Source organism: Musa acuminata, chromosome BXJ2-9, assembly GCF_036884655.1.
Source record: "Musa acuminata AAA Group cultivar baxijiao chromosome BXJ2-9, Cavendish_Baxijiao_AAA, whole genome shotgun sequence".
Lineage (NCBI taxonomy): Eukaryota > Viridiplantae > Streptophyta > Magnoliopsida > Zingiberales > Musaceae > Musa > Musa acuminata.
In genome coordinates, this window is record NC_088346.1 from 46,052,965 (window position 1) to 46,071,678 (window position 18,714).

The window sequence follows — 18,714 nt, forward strand, 5'->3', positions numbered from 1 at the left end:
GCATTTAGAAAGATAACAAAAGAGAAAGGGGTTAACTTAGAGAGTGGAATTTGACTTGTCTATTTTTCTAAACCATAGTTCAAATAACCAGTCTCAAGCAGAAGTTTTCTATTATCAAATTAGGGACATGAGAGAAGCACTTTGACAAAAGGAAGATCATGTGGAGGAAGAGTGAACTTTCAGTATGTTGATATTACATGGTATTTCTTAATTACTATATATTCATGTCATAAAAGATCATATCTATAGTGCTTTTATATATATTTTTTCTCAACCAGTCAATAAATACACTACACAAGAAAAGCAAAGAGTGCAGATGGCAAGATGGCCAGTAGGCTCCAGTTCAAACATGAAATGAAGTTGAAAGGTGAGGAAAAGATCTCTATCCATTAGATCAGCAAGCCACACCCCAATAAAGCACAAACCACTAAGGAGACAAGTACCACTTAACAGCAAGAATGAGTGCACGAAAGAAAAATATAACATCGCGATCATTATCATCAATGATCATGTCAAACTTGCTTTCCATTTCTATGAAAAGTGTGTAAATCCACACTCATCAAGCATGCTGCCCACTACACTACAATACATCAATCCCCACCCAAAAGTAATAAGCTTAGTGCATTACAGTACCCGACAACAATTAAGAGCAAGTGAGCACTTTGGCAGCTAACCTCTTTCACTTAGAGATACATTGAGATATTTAGGTAATCGAGTAGAATCTTTACCGTGGGATTGTAATAATAACACCTTCATCAAAAGTAGGGGAAAGTAAACAGGAGAATGACATCATCTGGCACTTGCGCGACACACAGGACCTTTTAGGTCACATCCAACATGCTGTTGAAGGTCGGAGAGTGCTGGTTTCTACATACTGATGGAGACACGTATTTGCTGTCGCTATAGAGCTCTTGTTGATTATTGCTTATTCCTATGAAGGGGTATTTGGTTCAGGCTTGACTGTCTTGGATTCAGACTGGTGATGTGTGTCGAGAATTGCCATGGCAAGTGAAATTGGCATCATGCAGAGGGATTTGGATTGAAGGAATTGCATTGCAGCTCCAATATCTTCTTCCATAAGTTTTGCAACTTGCCGTTCTGTACCATCTGTTGACCACTTCTCCCAAATATGCTGTGTGCTCCCGCCCTCACTAGTTTCCCCCTTCACAAGTATATAATGCAACCAGGTCAAACTATTTATAAGACAGTTTAATCGGACACCCACCTACATAACGTATCTTCTATAAAATTGTGCATGATCATCGTGAATATGTAGAAAATGTCAACAGGAATGTAGAATATATGATGGGATGAGAACATGATAATTGGGAAGTGCTTTGCCACTTTACAATTGTAGAAAACATCATCCCATGCTCGCAGGGTCTAGGGTTTAAAGATATGGAACGGTGTGATGGGCTGAAATTTGGAAGTCAACATTCCAACTGACTGTATGTACTCCATAAGTAAACTAAAAAGGCTTTTATTTAAACATAAGAAATGCTTCAGATATCAGCAGAATGCTTGGGGTTAAACTCTCCATTAAGGTTTAATGACATAAAATCTACCAGAGTCAAAGAAAAACGAAATCATTCCATATTCTCAAGTTTAATTTATCAATCATAGCTGCAAGCAATTCTTTGCATCAACTCCTAAACTCCTCACATTTGCATCCATTCCTTCCTTGTCTAAAAAAACCACACAGCCGAGCTCCCTATTCACATGAGCTCAAGCCACATGATAAAAAAAGGTTTGGCCTCAACTCAATCTATTTTCTCAATTTCAGGCATGCCTATGAGCCTTTTTATGCAATGCCTCAATTTGTGGCACATTATGGCAAAAGCACCATCAACAGCAATACATTGTTCCCAATTATCTCTGGTCAACTACATGAAGTTTTTTCCAAAATATAGCTTCCGTTAAGGAAAGTGTCACTGGATGATCAAAAGTCATCATCTTCCCTATATATCTGGCCCCCTTTTTTGTTATTCCAGGCTTCCACTAATTGAACTGATTCACTTTACCTTAACATTGCCTATGCATTATTAGTTCTTCCATGGAGCAAACCACTTTAGATGGTATTCTTTATTATATCTTTAATTAGTACAACCAGTACCTTTCTTTCTACTCCACCTTTCAACTAATGTCCATGGGATGTTGACATTGTTTTCTTCTAACTTTCTTATTCCTTTTAACTTTCAATATGTTCTTAAATAATAACCTGTTTTCACATTTAAATTCCACCAATTAGTTCAAAATTTTCCTGTTACCCTCTGTTTCCTCTTCAAATTTCATACACATACATCTAATACCAGCATTTATGTAACATAGTCAAGTTTTTTCCTAAGCACAAACTATACATTCAATTATCCTGTGCAACAATAAAAGATATTAGCACTAAAATCTGCAGTCGTTTACCTTCAGATTTTTTTCAAAAAAATTCGATCCATGAGTTAGCTACCTATGCACATGCAATATATTATATAGGACATGAATTTCAGCTACTACTTACCTATTTGAACTAGGAATCAACAGCAGATAAAGAAAATACACAGAAACAACTTACATGTATATTAAGAGTGACCATAGTAGTCCCTAAAAACAATGATTTTATCCACCAAATGGAGTGTTAAGCTTACCTCAACTGACACTGGAATATCAGCTACCAGCTGGGCAACAGCACCTGCACCACCTAATCTGCTCATGCTTAGGACCTGCCATTAGTGAATAAAAACAATAAAGATCCACTTTCAAGAAAGATTTACTAAAGAAATGCAAAATCTGAAAAGAAACACTTAGTTAACTTCTCAGATCTCAGAATATGCTCTTATTTGAATTACTGAATGTAAGGTTCAAGGAAAGACATACATCGTGTGGCTTGGGAGAAATACAAATAAGAAAAAGATCTAGACAAAAACAATAATAGCACAAAACAGAAGTTTTGAGCCTCAAAGCAATTCTTAAATTTACCAAAAATCAGGTAAACTTCACATTTATTCCACCTGGCTTGGGTATTTTTCATCAACCATCAAAAACTGATGCAGATGGAGTATCTGAAATTAATACAGCAGATCTAGGCTAGAGTTTACAATAAATCCTCTTTTATGTTGCTTCAAAATCATAAAAATTAACTTTAAGTATGTGTTAGTCTAGAATAATATGCTATCTACTGCAGATGGCTGTTTTTTGGAACAGAAATAGAGGTTCTGACTCATTCAAGCTATCACTAACTTCACTTCTGATTAATTTACTGTCGTTGCAAAGCTATAGTCACTCAAACAAAACAAGATGGTAATATTATTCAGTTAACGTATAATGATCCTTTAATGTGGACTCAAGAATAATGACCGAGATATCTAGATGTTTGACACAATTAAAACATATATAGTCTATGAGAAGCTCAAATATCCCACGAGCTACTTTAAGAGAGAGAGAGAGATACTTCCTGATAAGAAAAAGTATTTAAGGCAAATGTATTGTTTTACAAGGAAGCCAGCAAAAACAAGCTAGGGCTACAGCTTTAAACTTTGTCACCATCAAGTCATGAGACTTATGATCTCCTATAATAGGTGGGTTATAAATTTACAGCAATGGTGTATCTTTTCAAAATATTCCTCGCTTAGCATCTTGAATGAAATGCTAATCACATTCTTACAAATTTGTCAAAATGCCATTAAGTTTAATAAAAGGGTGAAGCAACTGGAACAGTAAGAGTACATCAAATTTTGTTATGTTTAATGTTTTGAAATCTTAGCAGGTAAAAACTGTTTGACACATAAATCTAGCAGAAAAGAGACTAAAGACATAACTATAAGCATCATTGTTGTTTCTAATGAACTATATATCATAAATATTGTTCATTCAAATCAGATAACAATTACCTTCACTTGCAGCCTCAAAAACTTTACATAGTCTAGAATCTCATCAAGCATGGCTGCTCTATCAGCCTGCATATGTAAAATAAAACTATTGGTACATAGACAAGATAAAAATGTTTAGTCATTGTCAATAAGAATCACGCTTTTAACAAACAGGTAATTAATCGAATTTAGAGAGAAATATTCTACATTTATCTCTGGAGATTCACCCATCTTATTAATCTGGTAACTAAATGGCAAGAATACCATCCTTAAAAAATGTAGTTCATTTAACTAACATGTATTCCGAGTTCTTTTACCATGTTACCGCATAACTTGGATCTGCAATCAGCAGATATATCTCTTCACTTCATGCAAAATATAAAAATGTAATCCCAACAAAGCAACTCAGGGTCAACAATAAAAGAACCAATTAAGTTACGGTCACAATAAGACCAGACAAAAATGTTCTTCCAAATACCAGGCAGACAGGTATATGCCGACTCACATTTGCTGGTCTACCTACGGACAGATATCAGACCATATAGCTAGCTACCAATCAGTTCTTTTATTTATTTTTCAGTTATGCCGGACAGTACTGGTCATTGTGCCACCTGGTATACCAGTACCATATTGGTGGGACAGGGTGACATAACCAGTATCAATCACCCGGAATACAACCACCTGGTTGCATAGTTGACATATGCTGTTCTCTAAAATTTTCTCAACTCCCCAACATATAACTAGAATAATGAAAACCAATCATTATTTTACTTTATGAACACTGGAAATGAATCACCAAGGGTTGGTAACAAAGCTAAGTTCTTCTCAAGGCAACCAAATCAGATTTCGATACAACAAAGCTAATTCCTCTAAACATGCAAAGAAACAAATAGTTACAATTCTACGTGCTTTGTATTTTTCTAATAACATAATATGCAAGGTACTGACCTTATTAGTGTTGGGGACCAATTCCTGCAAAGCCCTTAGTCTTTCTGCTATTCTTTCTCTCCGTTGCTGCAACCACAAAAGGCCCATTCAAAATGCCTTCATGCAATATGAAAATAAAAAATGGACAAAATGACAAGATATAACTAGATCATAAACACTTTATGGCTTGATATTGCTGTTCTTGTTGAGTGTACTAAAAAAATAAATCCAGTTGGAATATAAAAGATGATTGACCAATGCTTATCCACTTATTTGCACATTTTCTGACAGTATGCATCAAAAAATTTCCACACAGTGTAGATCAATATTAATAAAATGCTGTTGTTCTCTAATGAAGAATGATTTCATATCCCACAACAAGAAAAAGTACAAGAGAAAAAGTAATATTTGGATCCTGGTGCTTAACAAGTCAATTGATACTTCAGGTCATGCTAGAAAAACAGCACAAAAGATCATACCTTGCCTAAGCAATTAAAGATTTAGTGCAGATTGCAGGTCTGAATAAGCAAGGGCTAGAAAACCCATTTGAGTATAGATTTGACTCCCCAAATCTCATAATCAGATTAAAAAATAGTCAATTGAATAACTCACTGACAGAATGACAAAATGGAGATCATTGTAAAGTTTTCCTTCTGAGATTCACTAAAAATAATTAATTTCAATATAGGAGAGATGTTGATGCAGAAAAAATGGGGAGCTGCAAAAAAGGTACCAGATAGCCAAACATTACCCGCTCTGCAATGCTATGAGGATCTGTGGCTTGGCCACGCCTGGCTCGCACCTTTGGTCGTGGGGCTGGAGGCTGTGGTACTGTAGTGATTCCACCTTGTTTCACTTGTCCATGGAAAGCCTGTAAAACAATTGATAGAAAGAACTCGCAAAAGGCATATATTACCATGTCAAACATATGAACTTTCCAAAGAATGTCACATATGATAAGCCTCTAGCCATGCAGCGCATGAGAGAAGAGTGTGTCAAAGCAAGCGCATGGATTGATATGCTCCTACTGGACGAATAGTATAAGTTCCTCTTCTCTTTTTCTTTACCCTTTGGTACTCGAGTACAAAGAAGAATACACAGCTCACCAGTTAGCATCTTTGAAATGAGAGCTCACTCCAGTAAAATGTTCTTTTTTTTTTCATATTAGCCATTCACACTTGAAATTGAAGAGAGAAAATATCTTCAAAAGTTTCATCCTCCAACACAATTGACAATCGCAACAAATTAACAGTAATATACTAAAATCTATATTGTTTTGTCCTTATCGATTTTTAATCTAGAAAACCCAACTATACATCAATTGGTAAATTTATGTGTCCATAATGATAGTCAATTTAAACCTTAACATAACACCTTCAAAACTTGAAGTCACCACCACCAACACAAAGGAAAGATAAAAGACTCCGGATGGGCGTATTTCATGTTTGAGCAGATGACACCTTCATCGAACAAGATTCTTCCTAAATGAGCGTTATGCTGACACAACTACCACTTAAATCATTTCCAGAAAACACAAAATTTTCGTTCCATTAGCAACCCAATGGCATAAAAGAACCACTTTTTCAAGTTTTCAATGAGTGACATTCAAGAATTTAAATTTCCAACCAAATCAGAAATAGAATAAACAAAATCTAAGGTTTCTAGAAGCCAACGCACCTGCGGAGGAGGATTAGACCGGATTTGATGAGGATGGATGTGCCCAAAGCCCGGCGGGAACAATCCCGCCAACGGCATCGAATCCCTCTCCTGCTCCACAGCCACACCCAGTGAGCTTCCCAACTCAAATTCACCCCCAACACCAGACTGCCAATTGGGAAACGAAGGCGCAGGATTCTACACACCCAACATTAAGGAGAAATCCAACGGGAAAACAAGACGAAACAAAAGAGACGATGCGCTCACCATCTTCGTGTCCTGCCCCTCGAAGAGCCGCTTCCCGGTCGAGGACCCCTGTTCCAGGCTCAGCCCCAGGGGGAACGCCCCGCCCCCGCGGGCGGCGACGGAGGACCCATCGCCGGAGCTCCGATGGAGGGCCATCCCGGCGGCCAGCGAGGCGTCATCCCCACCGCCAAAGGACGAGGGCATGGAGAGGATTTGCTCCAGGAAATCGTCGCCTAGGCCCTCCGACGGGGGCGGGGGCGGGTGGCTCGCCATGACGGCGGCGTCAGCGGCCAGGAGGTTTGGATCGAGGCGAACGCTGCACGAAGCGGGCGGCGGCTTCGGGCACCGACGACTCAAATCGCATCCAAAGGGGCCGAGGAAGAGGAAGAGGAAGAGGAACCGTGTGATGTAGGTGGTGAAACAGAGTGCTTGTTTCTATACATATATAGAGAAAGGAAAAGACAGACAGCGAAAAGGATGTGAAGAGGGAAAAAAAGAAGCTTTCTTTAGAAAGAGGGAGAGAGAGAGAGAGAGAAATATTTTTCTTTTAAAAAGAAATTGATATTATTATTAAAAGTTGCGTTCTAAAAGTATTTAATTCTTTTTATTGTCAGTACAAAACGAGATTATGTCTAATAATTTAATGACAATAATGATGAAATAAATGTGAGCTTATATTATCAATCACCATTTTTAATCGCCGTCCGTAGGGCTAATGCACGAATCTTGAAGCTCGGGCTTGGCTGGTTCTAACCCCGTCGGCATCTTTAAGTCCGCTCGAGGAGTGGCGCTCGCGATGGAAGGAGCGAGGAGAGAGAGAGATGTCGTCGGTAGGGACGTCGTCGAGGGGGCTGTTGGAGATCGGCAAGTTCGCTCTGTACGTGACGGTACCCGTCGTTGCCACCTATTGCTTCGCCACAGACTCCAAGACCCTCCACAAGCTCATGGCCTTCGTACGCTCTTACCCCGTCTCCTGCTGCCTCTCTCCCCTTTTTTAGATATTTGGCTGATTATGAGTAGTGAGGGGATATATGGAAACTCTTGCTCGTGATCTCTCTCTGCCAATTCGATTCCTGATTACTTGATTTTGTGTGTGTTTGCCTTTCCCCTCGACATGAAACGTTTAGGGCTTTAGGTTTTCTCTCTTAATTTCGCCTTCCAATCGTTTATGAAACGGCTTGGATACACGAAAAAAAAATTATTTTTGTGAATGCTGCCTCGGTACTTTGATTTTGCTTGTTTGTATTCATTTTTGCTCTCAATTTCTTTGTATTCTTGTTTGCTCTCAATTTCCTATTCGAAAGTATCAAATGGAATAAAAGACGATTGTTCATGAGTGTTCAATTCTCCTTTTGAAAAGTACAAGTAATCGATTTTCATCCTAAAAGAGTGGGCTTTGAGAACAATAAATAAATATCAAACATGAGTTTATATGCCAATGGGAATCACAGTAACTGGAAGTGGCTACGAAGGATCAGTGGTTATCGATCATGTGGAACAGTACACTAGCATACAATTCTTTCTGGACGATTTATTGCGACTTCTGGTCAAGACCGATGCAGAAATTGCCCGTGGCCATGAATTGTATGAACTTTTTTCGGCCTTGGCTATCCTAATTTGAAAATTAATTGGGATATGCATCAAGAGTCATGGCACCTTTTGGTTCCAAGGTGTAAACATTCTAAACAAATTTGACTGGTGGCCCCATTCTGTTCAACCTTTTCCAGGTCAATCAAGCTAGACAACTATCCATTCTAGCTTACACCCTTCGGTTGCTCTACGGGGAACAAAAATTGAATATTCTCATGGGTGAACAAATAAGCTGATTGAAGGTCTGAGATCTGAGATTTTGTGAGGTAAAGACTAATGCTACATGACAATTCTCACAAATTCACCTATCTTTTGTTCTTTGATTAGTTGTGGTTTAAGGTTTCACAATATTGTTAAATGTGAATGTGTTGATGAGTGACTGTCGAGCTTCTTGTATTGTTCATCATATTAACCGGATAATGTGGCTTATTCTCTATTCATACACAACAGGTTTATGTGATGAAGAATCATTTTTTAAAATGCAAATTTCTTAAACATTTTTCTGCACTTTAGATTGTGTATCTAATCATTCCAAATCCAGAATTTACTCTGCCATCATAGATGGCACTTGGACTCATGTACCCATTTTCAATACATTTCTTTCTTCTGGCCTTTTCAATGATATAAACAAATTCTTTCTCCTGTTATTGTGGTACTTCATCATCTCAGTGATGCTTGGTTTGAGCAGTGAGGATTTTCTGACTAAATCATACAATGTATGAGACTTAATTTTTTTTCCCGCTTATTAAATTACAAAGTTTCAATGAAAAATAAATGGAAGGACAGTGAATATTAACAGTTAATCATCAGTTAGATTGTGAATTAATTTACATTTGCACCATATCATTTAATTCATGTGTTTAATTTTTTGATAATGAGACAGTGGTCTGTTAGTGTGTCTCATCTTCTTGAACCAAATATATATCTCAAGTCAAATGGCAGCAGAGATTTTGTGGCTTGTACAAATCTTGGTATCAACCAATATCAGCTACTTGGTTGTCTTGAATGCCTTGGATGAGTCCTGAATCTTCACCCATTTGATATTTAGATAGTCATGTGTCTTACTTTTGATCAAGCACCACTTATTCTTGGTTAAAACCCATAGCATATTTGCTAGAATAGTTAAAGGTTGCAACTGGTGAAATCATTACTGTATCCATTATCTAAGAAATAGGAGAACAACCATTTTGATAATTGTTGATTTAATGGAGATCCCATACGTTTTGTTTCTTTCTTGCTATTTACCTCTGCTGCATTTGTGCATCAATAAACTTATTTCGCCTGAACTTTGTTACTTGAGATAATTCCCAATCCGATGGCCATAATTGTTTGACCTGTTAAAGCAAGAGGCATTTTGAACTATTCGGGTAGCTTTTAGAATGTTTAATACTTACTGCATTTTGACAAAAGTATGAATATATTGGCAAAACTAAGTAGTGTATAGCTTATTTTATAAACTTATTGCAGAAAACATGAGATTAGTCTGGCTACTCGGTTAAACTTCTTGATCTGATTACCATTCCAGTCGTTTTGATGGTGGTTCTCTTTTTGTTTTGTGAACTCAGGAGAAATTCTCTATTTAACCATAACAGAAAGTGTTACTAATAATGAGCTTTATGCAGCGTTCTTATGTAGTTTATCCGCCCGAGGGTCCTCGCCCTCCTTCACCAGAGGAACTCAGGGAGATGGCCCGACAAGTTGCTCGCAAGAACAACAACCAATGAATAATTCACAGTGCAAGTTTAAGGTAACAAGAACTTCTGGTGTTGCTAAGTTACTACAACACTGATCATTGAGATATTTTTGTTGCTTGGTGCTGTGGTAGGTGTTTGCTGGCAAAAGAATGATGTTATTTGCTGGTTAATTTCAGTCTTGAAGCTAGCAATAAGTTATGTTAAGAAAGGAATTACCTTCAAATCTCAACATTTAGCTTGTTTTATCTTGATGCTTGTCTGTAATTTCATATAATTTCCTACAATCCACTGATATCCAAAATAAATGAATTACTTTTGTTTTCTTTGGGTTGCATTGTTAACATGTGGTCATAGTTTGCTATGATGGGAAAAGAATCCGAAGACAGAAAACACCCAAACAGGAAATTGTCATAGAATTGGAAGGTTTAGGATATCATAGAAACTATAATTTGATCGTAAATGCTCTGACTCTCCAATTGCCTCTGATAGATGATTATGTTAGACTTATGCTTGCATTAACAGGGACTTGAATGAATAATGTTCTAGGAATATCCACATCCATTTCTCTTTTTTTTCTTTTCAGCTTTTCTACAGGTCTCATTTTGCGGCTTTCTTATTTTTTAGAACTTGAAGGCTGCTAATTAAAGATTGCCTTTCAAGCATATGCTGCGAGCTATACCTCCTCCAATTGTGGTTGAAGTTCTCTTTTGAGACATACAGTTCATAGGCCATATGTCATAAGTTTTATGTAATAAAAGGTGATTTATATAAAAGTAAATTGCAATTAGAGTTTGTTTTCATTTCACTTGGCTGTGGATTATTGGAAGTGCATGTACAGTGGAAATCAAGATCTTCTCATCAGCCAGTCAACCCCTTTGATAATGGAAAATGACAGGATCTAGAAATTATCTGTAAGTCAACCCCATGCTCTGCAAAATACAGAGATCATGATTCAGTCGTGGCATTAGAATCGGGAGATGAGATAGATTTTGTTTCTGGATGTTGAACGTTCCAAGGAGGACAAGTCTGATATGGCAACTGTGGGATGGGTGTGGATAAGAACTCTGACTTCCTTGGCCATATTATAGTCAACCCCTGGACTGGTTGTTAGATTTTGACTGAGAAAGAGGAATCTCAAGGCATGAGGTGATTCTTTTCTAATCTTTATTTACATTTAACACAATCATTTTAATTTTTTCTTAATCCAATTTGACATAATGTAGTCTAATCAAACATGTGATGTGATATTATTGCCTCCATCTGTTAGATTATATTTTCTTGTTCCTCAATCTATAATCTATATTCTTTTTTGGTTCCATAAATCATCACGACCTCCCTCTCATACTCTTACGTGAGATAATGATCGACTGTCGTGGGACTGATGTAATCATCCACCACCCATTGACCGAGTGCCGTCAAACATCAAGTTCCACCGAATCCGCATTCAAGATGTTACACGCTCGGATGCGTCGAGTGGACGCTGTGTTCTCCCAACCACAGCACAGGGTCAGCGGTGCCTCAACCAATCACGTATGACTGTCGTGGGAAATCCTTAATCAGTGGCATGACACAGGCTCGAAAGCCAACCCGGATTCGGATCTGTGGGCATATTGTATCCGACCCGATAACATCCCTATCAAGTTTGGCGCACACAGTTTGTCTGTCCTTCACAAGTCATCATCACGAAGCCAAAAATTGATCCCACAAGCTTTGCCGGCTGCATAATCTATTCGACATTTTAAATGATCGATGATTTTGTTTCTACTCCTCTAAGAAAAATATAATCTCATTAGCATAGTATAATGGATCACATGCAAGTCTCAAGCATATTTATGCAATATATTTGGATATCGGGTCCGGATCCGAGAGGATCCGGATCCGACTAAGCACACCGAGTGGTCGCGTATAAGTAGTGACCGCGTCACATGGTCGCAGCCAGGAATCTAATGGCTTCCTTCGCTGTCTTGTCTCTCTTCTTCCTCCTCCTCCAAGCTCTCCTCTTACTGCCACCTTCCGCCGCCTCGAGCTCCAACCTCTTCAGGGAGTACATCGGTGCCCTATTCAACGGCGTCCGCTTCTCCGACGTCCCCGTCGACCCCGGCGTACAGTTCCACTTCATCCTCGCCTTCGCCATCGACTACACCTCCGTCGGCTCCCCCTCCCCCACCAATGGCAAGTTCAACATCTTCTGGGACAGCCAGAACCTGTCCCCCGCGCGTGCCGCCGCCATCAAGAGCAGCCACCCGAACGTGCGCCTCGCGGTCAGCCTCGGTGGCGACACCGTCGGCGGCCGCTTCGCCAACTTCACCCCTTCCTCTATCGACTCCTGGGTAGACAACGCCGTCGCTTCCCTCACCGGCATCATCAAGCAGTACCACCTGGACGGCATCGACGTCGACTACGAGCACTTCTTGGCCGACCCCGACACCTTCGCGGAGTGCGTAGGGCGGCTGGTGACGAGGCTGAAGCGGAGCGGAGTCATATCCTTCGCCTCCATCGCGCCCTTCGACGACGATGAGGTGCAGCGGCATTACTTGGCTCTGTGGAAGAAGTATGGTCAGGTCATCGACTACGTCAACTTCCAGTTCTATGCGTATGACGCGGGGACGACGGTCTCTCAGTTTCTGAGCCACTTCGATCAGCAGAAGTCCAACTACAGGGGAGGAAGAATCCTCGCAAGTATCTCCACTGAGAAGAACCCTGGCGGTCTGTCACCACAGAATGGATTCTTCAGGGCATGTAGAACTCTCAAGAAGCAAGACAAGCTCGGTGGCATCTTCATCTGGGCTGCAGACTCTTCCAAGAGCGATGGTTTCAGGTACGAGAAGCAGGCGCAGAGCCTGTTGTCAGTCTCCAGTTGATCGAACCTCCATGATTTGTGGTTGTAGTGCTTGTGTTCTTGGTGTTCTTCACCAGAATAATTCTTCACTTCATCAGTCGAGTGGCAACTCTGTATCTTTACTACAATAATGAAATCACCCGTTGGTTTGGTTCGTCTAAAAGCAAGAATCAGAATGAGGACAAAAATTCCAATTTGTTTTCCTTGATAGCGACATGTGAAGAACATAATGGTGTAGCATTGACAATATGCATATGATCCATACAAAACGTTGACCTTCTCGCATGAGACTTTCGATGGTCTCGGGTTATCAATGGCGGTAAGCTCTTCAGATAAGTTTTTGATGGATAGATATGTCCATCAAAAACAGGGATCTGTCTCAAGGCAACATTGCTTTCAGTTCTGACTATTTCATCTTATTAGTCATCAATCTCCAACCACCTCTGTTGATATTTTGATGCTTATAATCTGCACACCTAACATTCATTTCAGCTGACCTTTTACCATCATTGATCAAGACAAAAGAAGTTCCAAACTGCAGCTAAAAAACTCAGAGAGAGAGAGAGAGAGAGAGAGAGAGAGAGAGAGAGATGTTATTGAGTGGAAAATCACAAGAAATTTTATCCAAAAAGAATATTTTTTTTGTCAGCAATCTGAAACATCCACTAAAAACCCTGCAGTGTGATAGAACCAGTTTTAGGATAGGATAAAGTGGCTTATGATCAGAAGATTCTACAGATATCTATTAAACAGAACCAATAAATCTTATTGAGTAACATGATGATATTTGTTAGATTGAAGATGAATTTTCAACTGAGTTAATCCAAATATTACTGAAGAAATTTTTTATTGACTAATATGTGCATGTTTTTAGGACATAGGATTATTATTAGATGTTTGTGGGCTATATATATTTTTTTTTTTTTCTTTCTTCTTAACTCCCCCAGTGGATCATGTAATTAGAGGTGTATTCTAACTCTCATACCTTCTTCTCCAGCCAGTAAGCCTGATAATTTCTGATCTAAAACTATATAACAAACAGTAAACTCAAGCATTATAATCTGGACAACAATTAGCTGTATCAAGGTAATGCAGAAAGGGATAGCAGTGGGAGTGATGGAACAATTTTCTGATACACATGTAAAAACTTAGGGTTAGGGCCACTGAATCATAGCCTCTGTTCATAAGAAGAATGAGCATATATATATATGATCAAGGACATCTTCTGCCATGAGTCTCAACTTGTCTGTCTTGAAGTCTTGTACCTTTTGCCTGGAGGTCACTTTGTGGAATGGGTTTTCATCAATCAAATCATTTTGTGGTCATTCATGTAGATAACACTATGATCAGCTTTGAGATGCTTAAAGCTGCAAAGATTAATGGCATCAAGAGACTTAATCTCTTTTTGGTTCCTGCATTGATTTCATGACTAGCTTGGTGAGGATATATAGAACTGAGCCATAACCCACATCAAGTTTTAGTCTTAGCTTGCAGGGAATCTCATCTAATAGAATGATTTCATAGGTTTAGACCATCTTCCACAAGAAAATACACAGTTAATTGTAATCGTAGTGAAGTTGCAATAGAATGATGAGATTTATCACATTAAGTATCATCTTATAAACATAAATTGCTGCTGATGTTTGTCTTGCAGAACATAAATTGCTTATACTGAGCTGAGCTGAGACACTTTGCTCCTCTGAAATCTTACAAAGAAAGCACTGATGAACTTATGATTATGCTGAAATTTAGATTTAGACACACATATAACTACAAATGTTGATAATTCTATGCTTTGTTTGATTACACTTAAAAGTTCAAAAGAAAGAAAGAAAGAAAGAAAATTTTCTAAAAAGAATTCATGCACAAAGGGAAAAATTAAAGGAAAGAAGGAAGTAAAATATATATATTTAGGAGATTAGAATCAAAACAATGGTTAACCTGCCTTGGCACCAGAATGATTACCTGAACAAATGTTCATCATTGTTTCTATGCCACAGTCTCCAGAATTTTCTTTCATAGCTGACAAATGCTGCAGAAATGATTACTGAGAATAGTACACTAAGAACAGTATTCTTTTTAGGTAGGAAACCAGGTGAAGCTTTAGGTGTTGCAATTCTTGCTGTTGGCAGGGAATCAAACAATGACAACTTTAGAGCTCTGCTTTCCTTTGCTTTCCATAAGATTTTTGCAGCACTGTCTTCAAAATTGATGAGACTTTAATAAAGGAGGCCCAGAAACTATAATGACCTCAACAACACTGAGGAATGCAAGGATGGCAGAGGGTGGGAAGTTGCTTTCCTGAAAGCAATGCATAATTACTAGTATCATCACTGCTGTTGTTGTTACTCATCTCTATCTTTGCACCAAACCCAAACACATAAATATTAAATCTGATTAAAATACTAATAAATTTTCTTAATAATCCAAAGCTGTCTGAAGTTATTTTTTCTGCAAATTTTTATCCTAAGATAATATCCTAAGAATATTTGAAAAAAAAAATATGATGAAGACGAAACGTCTCAACGATAAAATAATGTACTAGAAAATGAATTAAAACTTAACTTCATGCATAAAATTAAGTTCATAGACCTCAATACATCTCTCTCCTCTTGGAACTAATTTGGGAACATAAAATAATGGTTAAATAAAAAATTAAAAAATCATGAAATTTAATTAATGGATAGAATGTGGATCAAAATAAAATGAAATCAACAATTGGTATCATTTAGGATTAAGAGATGAAAATTTGGAGGCTTTCCTCTTGTAATAATCTCTAACAAAATGCAAGCAACATTTACATTAAACTATGGTGTGCATGGTGTGGCACTGAGCCTTTGAATTGGGAGCCACTGCAACTTTGCTGCAAGTCCTCGAAGGCAGGGATGGTTGCCTCCCAACGTCCCAAAGTGAAAGGGAAAGCAGAGTTGCAAGTCTCGAAGTCATAGCAGTCCACAGGAAACAGAGAACCCCTTAGAATATTAGCACAGTGAAAGCCGGAGGCAGCTAAGAAAAGTAGATCCCACGTAGTCCTCATGGCGGTGTCTCTCCTGCCACCACCACTCGAATCGAGACGGCACGAGGCTTCCTTTCCCTTTGCTTTTGTGCTCTCAGAGTTGGGCGTCTCGGGGCTTGGGAGAGAGAGAGAGAGAGAGAGCTTTACTTTGTGTGCCCTTCTTGGTCATGCTCCCCTCGGAGAGACCACCACTGCCATGGCTTCTGCGACCCGAGAAGACAACCCCAAGTTCTACAGGGAATGCTTCGATCAGTACAATAATCTCAGTTGCTGTCACAAAGCTTACAGCAGAGAAAACTGTGATGAATATTTTATGGATAAGAAGTGCTAAGATGTGTGCATCACTTTCTATATGAAGTCCTTTTCATATATTCTTACACAATCTCTTCATGTTTAGGAAATCAAAACTGTAATAAAACCATGCAATTTTTCCTTCTTTAGATGCCACAGTAAAATATTTTGTGATAATTGGTTTGGTCTCATATGATTTATAAGAACATAAAGGTTTTATGGACTTGAATGTTTTGAATTCTTAGAGACACACTGTAACAGCTGAATGTAAAGAGTTTACAGAATTATGATCTTTCATAAATCCTTCTTAAGAGTAATAATCCATCAAGTTTTGTTTCATTAGAACATCAGAGGCAGATATCATCTCCTCAACTCTTACAACTGAAACCATGATCATATATTTCAACTCTAATCTTTCACCATCCTCCAAATAATTTCTAGCATATTGAAGAGATAGCAAAATTATTCTTCTTTCCATCTCTTACAAGCATAGTCTGTTCTTTTGCTATGCTCAAATTAATTGTTAGATATTAGGATGTCCAGATTCCATATAATTGCAGTATTCTACAGATGCAGAGTTCCTCTTCTTATCAACTCTCACAAAATCCTTTTATATGGGCAAAAAAAGGGGGCAAAATTATACATATTACTCACTGAACAAAGAAAGAGGTAAAAACGCTTCTTTGCTTCCTTCGTTACTCTTTAGAGGACCAAAGCAAGGCCGGTGATGGCCTTAACCCCTGCTGCCGTCGGCCTCGCTGGCGACGGCCGCCATGGCGAAGCTGCCACCTCGGTCTTCTTCTTTGCTACTGCCGTCGCAACAGGGCTGTCATCCCCCAACTTTCCGACGCCGGATTCCTCGAACTCGCCAGAAAAATTGACGGCCGAGATCGAACAGGGGATTATGCCGCTGCCGCGGCCGCTCTTCACCCCTCCGCTCGCCGACTCCTCCTTGGCTTCCATGGCGGTCGTCCGCTGGTAGGGGGAAAGCCACTTGGCCCTCGTGTACTCGGGCTGCCTCCACGGCGGAACATGGAGGCCCTTCTTCTTCAGGCTCTGCCGCCCCGCTTCCGACGCGAGGGCGACGATCGACTGTAGCCGCTCGGGTCGTCCGACGAACACGGACGGCAGGTGATGGAGGACCGCGCGGTACGACTTGCTGGGCCGCGCCACCTCGAACTCCGATTTGAAGTCCACGTCCACAAGGAGGCGGTCACCGCCGTCGACGACCACGTCGATGTACTCGTACTCCCCTGCCGCGCGATCCACACGTCAAATGGCGATGAAGGAGAGAGGAAAGGATTGGGAAGGTAAGAAATCGGAGGAAAAGTGAAACGATACCGGCCGGGAAGGAGGGACTTTTATCCCACCGTGACTTGCAAATTGCGGCATCGTAGCCGAGGGATCGAAGCCCGTCGACCACCATCCTTCGGCAAACGTCCTTGTTCTTCGAGTTCCTCGCCTTCTCGAGGATCTTTGACGCATCCGCCAAGAGATTTCGCTCCGCTACGCTCGCGCAGGGTACCAAACCCTGCTCAAATTGCCGAGACGCGTTTGAATTCGAGTAGGAAACTCCCAAAATCGAAACTTTCGAGCAAGAAACTACCTCGATTGACTCGGCCGCGTCTCCCGTGGGAGAGGAGGAGCCCGAGGCATCGCCATCGCGGGCATCGAAGCCGTCGTCGGAGCTGTCGTCGAAGCTGGCGTTGAAGCAGTTGCAACGGCCCCGCGGCGGCTTCTCGTGGTTACCGTTCTCAATGAAGCTGAGGACCATCGTATCCAAGCACACCGAGCTCGGCTCGACGTCGCCACCGTCCTCCTCCCTCTCCTTCTCCCTCCAGTCTCCGGAGCCAGCGAGCTTCTCGGCCAGGGAGGGCCTCAGGACGCTCGGAAACTGCCGCTCGAGGAGCCGCTTCAGCCTCGACTTGGCCGCGGCCTTCCACGGGTCGCTTCTCGGCGCGAAAGCGATCGCCCCTTCCGAATCGATCGGCCGAACCTTCATCTGGAACGGCATCGCTGAAGCGATCCCCACCAAAACCCCACCTTTCCTCCTCCGCGCACCGCTCCAGTCACGCCATCTCCTACCACTGCCGAACCCTATCAAAAATCGCAGCCTATAACCCGAACACCAGGAAGAAATGACCGAATCCGAGGACCACCTAAAACAAGAAACACGAAAGAACTAATTTTTCGACACGAAGAAGCTGGAAGACGCACTGCGACCAAGAACTCGTTCAGCAGTCAAAAGAACTCCGCCATCTCACCTCACGTCCGCAAGGATTCACCTATTTCAACCACAAAACGGCGATCTCCGAGGTCACCGACGCGATGAGACACACCCCGTCGATATTCCAGCGAGGGTCGGCGCCAGAGATGCGATTTCCTCCATTGATTCCGGTGACTGAGGTCGAACAGTTCGGGGTCCGAAGGAACGGAGTGGTTTAAAAAGGCATGGAAAAAACCCATCGCTTTTAGCTCCGCTACGTGGCGGACTTCGCCGAGCGGCACGAACTTCCCCTCTGATCATGGCGCGTGTCCATTCTTGGTACTACCGGTGACGCACAACCGTCCACTATGTATAAATGTAAGACGCAAAAT

At 40.5% G+C, this 18,714-nt stretch overlaps 4 protein-coding genes across 9 annotated transcripts; 2 read left to right on the forward strand and 2 right to left on the reverse strand.

Annotated features, from left to right (window-relative positions):
• Window positions 1–480: 480 nt before the first annotated feature.
• LOC103999022 (transcription factor UNE12) lies at window positions 481–7,111 on the reverse strand. 3 transcript variants are annotated; one of them, XM_009420651.3, is made up of 7 exons: window positions 6,708–7,111; window positions 6,462–6,551; window positions 5,536–5,655; window positions 4,806–4,871; window positions 3,879–3,944; window positions 2,637–2,711; window positions 481–1,162 (listed from the first exon to the last, which is right to left on the reverse strand). In XM_009420651.3, exons 1-7 carry the CDS (start codon window positions 6,957–6,959, stop codon window positions 932–934), a joined length of 900 nt encoding a protein of 299 aa, XP_009418926.2. In that variant the 5' UTR covers window positions 6,960–7,111; the 3' UTR covers window positions 481–931. The 3 variants fall into 3 exon arrangements, with proteins under 3 accessions (XP_009418926.2, XP_009418925.2, XP_009418924.2); XM_009420650.3 differs by having other exon boundaries at window positions 6,462–6,608; XM_009420649.3 differs by having other exon boundaries at window positions 6,462–6,638.
• A 361-nt stretch (window positions 7,112–7,472) lies between these two features.
• Window positions 7,473–10,770, forward strand: LOC103999023 (uncharacterized). Of its 3 annotated transcripts, none has more exons than XM_009420653.3 (3): window positions 7,473–7,639; window positions 9,899–10,023; window positions 10,595–10,770. In XM_009420653.3, exons 1-2 carry the CDS (start codon window positions 7,508–7,510, stop codon window positions 9,998–10,000), a joined length of 234 nt encoding a protein of 77 aa, XP_009418928.1. In that variant the 5' UTR covers window positions 7,473–7,507; the 3' UTR covers window positions 10,001–10,023; window positions 10,595–10,770. The 3 variants fall into 3 exon arrangements, with proteins under 3 accessions (XP_009418928.1, XP_009418927.1, XP_064982903.1); XM_009420652.3 differs by lacking the exon at window positions 10,595–10,770 and adding an exon at window positions 10,102–10,293; XM_065126831.1 differs by lacking the exon at window positions 10,595–10,770 and having other exon boundaries at window positions 7,474–7,639; window positions 9,899–10,293.
• A 1,110-nt stretch (window positions 10,771–11,880) lies between these two features.
• On the forward strand, window positions 11,881–12,979 carry LOC135623641 (chitinase 2-like). The gene has a single exon (XM_065126829.1). It carries the CDS (start codon window positions 11,896–11,898, stop codon window positions 12,829–12,831), a length of 936 nt encoding a protein of 311 aa, XP_064982901.1. The 5' UTR covers window positions 11,881–11,895; the 3' UTR covers window positions 12,832–12,979.
• Window positions 12,980–16,700: 3,721 nt separating this feature from the next.
• LOC135623643 (uncharacterized) lies at window positions 16,701–18,538 on the reverse strand. Of its 2 annotated transcripts, none has more exons than XM_065126832.1 (4): window positions 18,381–18,538; window positions 17,723–18,275; window positions 17,458–17,647; window positions 16,701–17,369 (listed from the first exon to the last, which is right to left on the reverse strand). In XM_065126832.1, exons 2-4 carry the CDS (start codon window positions 18,128–18,130, stop codon window positions 16,819–16,821), a joined length of 1,149 nt encoding a protein of 382 aa, XP_064982904.1. In that variant the 5' UTR covers window positions 18,131–18,275; window positions 18,381–18,538; the 3' UTR covers window positions 16,701–16,818. The 2 variants fall into 2 exon arrangements, with proteins under 2 accessions (XP_064982904.1, XP_064982905.1); XM_065126833.1 differs by having other exon boundaries at window positions 17,723–18,213; window positions 18,381–18,528.
• Between the last annotated feature and the right edge of the window lie 176 nt (window positions 18,539–18,714).

Excerpts from the sequence above, each read along its gene's own strand:
- LOC103999022 (XM_009420649.3), bottom strand. The coding sequence starts at position 6,959 with ATGGCGAGCCACCCGCCCCCGCCCCCGTCGGAGGGCCTAGGCGACGAT. Across the intron at positions 5,656-6,461 it reads GGTCTAATCCTCCTCCGCAG|GCTTTCCATGGACAAGTGAA; the intron begins GTGCGTTGGCTT and ends ATTGTTTTACAG. Across the intron at positions 1,163-2,636 it reads ATATTCCAGTGTCAGTTGAG|GGGGAAACTAGTGAGGGCGG; the intron begins GTAAGCTTAACA and ends ATACTTGTGAAG.
- LOC103999023 (XM_009420653.3), top strand. The coding sequence starts at position 7,508 with ATGTCGTCGGTAGGGACGTCGTCGAGGGGGCTGTTGGAGATCGGCAAG. Across the intron at positions 7,640-9,898 it reads TCCACAAGCTCATGGCCTTC|CGTTCTTATGTAGTTTATCC; the intron begins GTACGCTCTTAC and ends AGCTTTATGCAG.
- LOC135623641 (XM_065126829.1), top strand. The coding sequence starts at position 11,896 with ATGGTCGCAGCCAGGAATCTAATGGCTTCCTTCGCTGTCTTGTCTCTC.
- LOC135623643 (XM_065126832.1), bottom strand. The coding sequence starts at position 18,130 with ATGCCGTTCCAGATGAAGGTTCGGCCGATCGATTCGGAAGGGGCGATC. Across the intron at positions 17,648-17,722 it reads ACGCGGCCGAGTCAATCGAG|GGTTTGGTACCCTGCGCGAG; the intron begins GTAGTTTCTTGC and ends CAATTTGAGCAG. Across the intron at positions 17,370-17,457 it reads AAGTCCCTCCTTCCCGGCCG|GGGAGTACGAGTACATCGAC; the intron begins GTATCGTTTCAC and ends ATCGCGCGGCAG.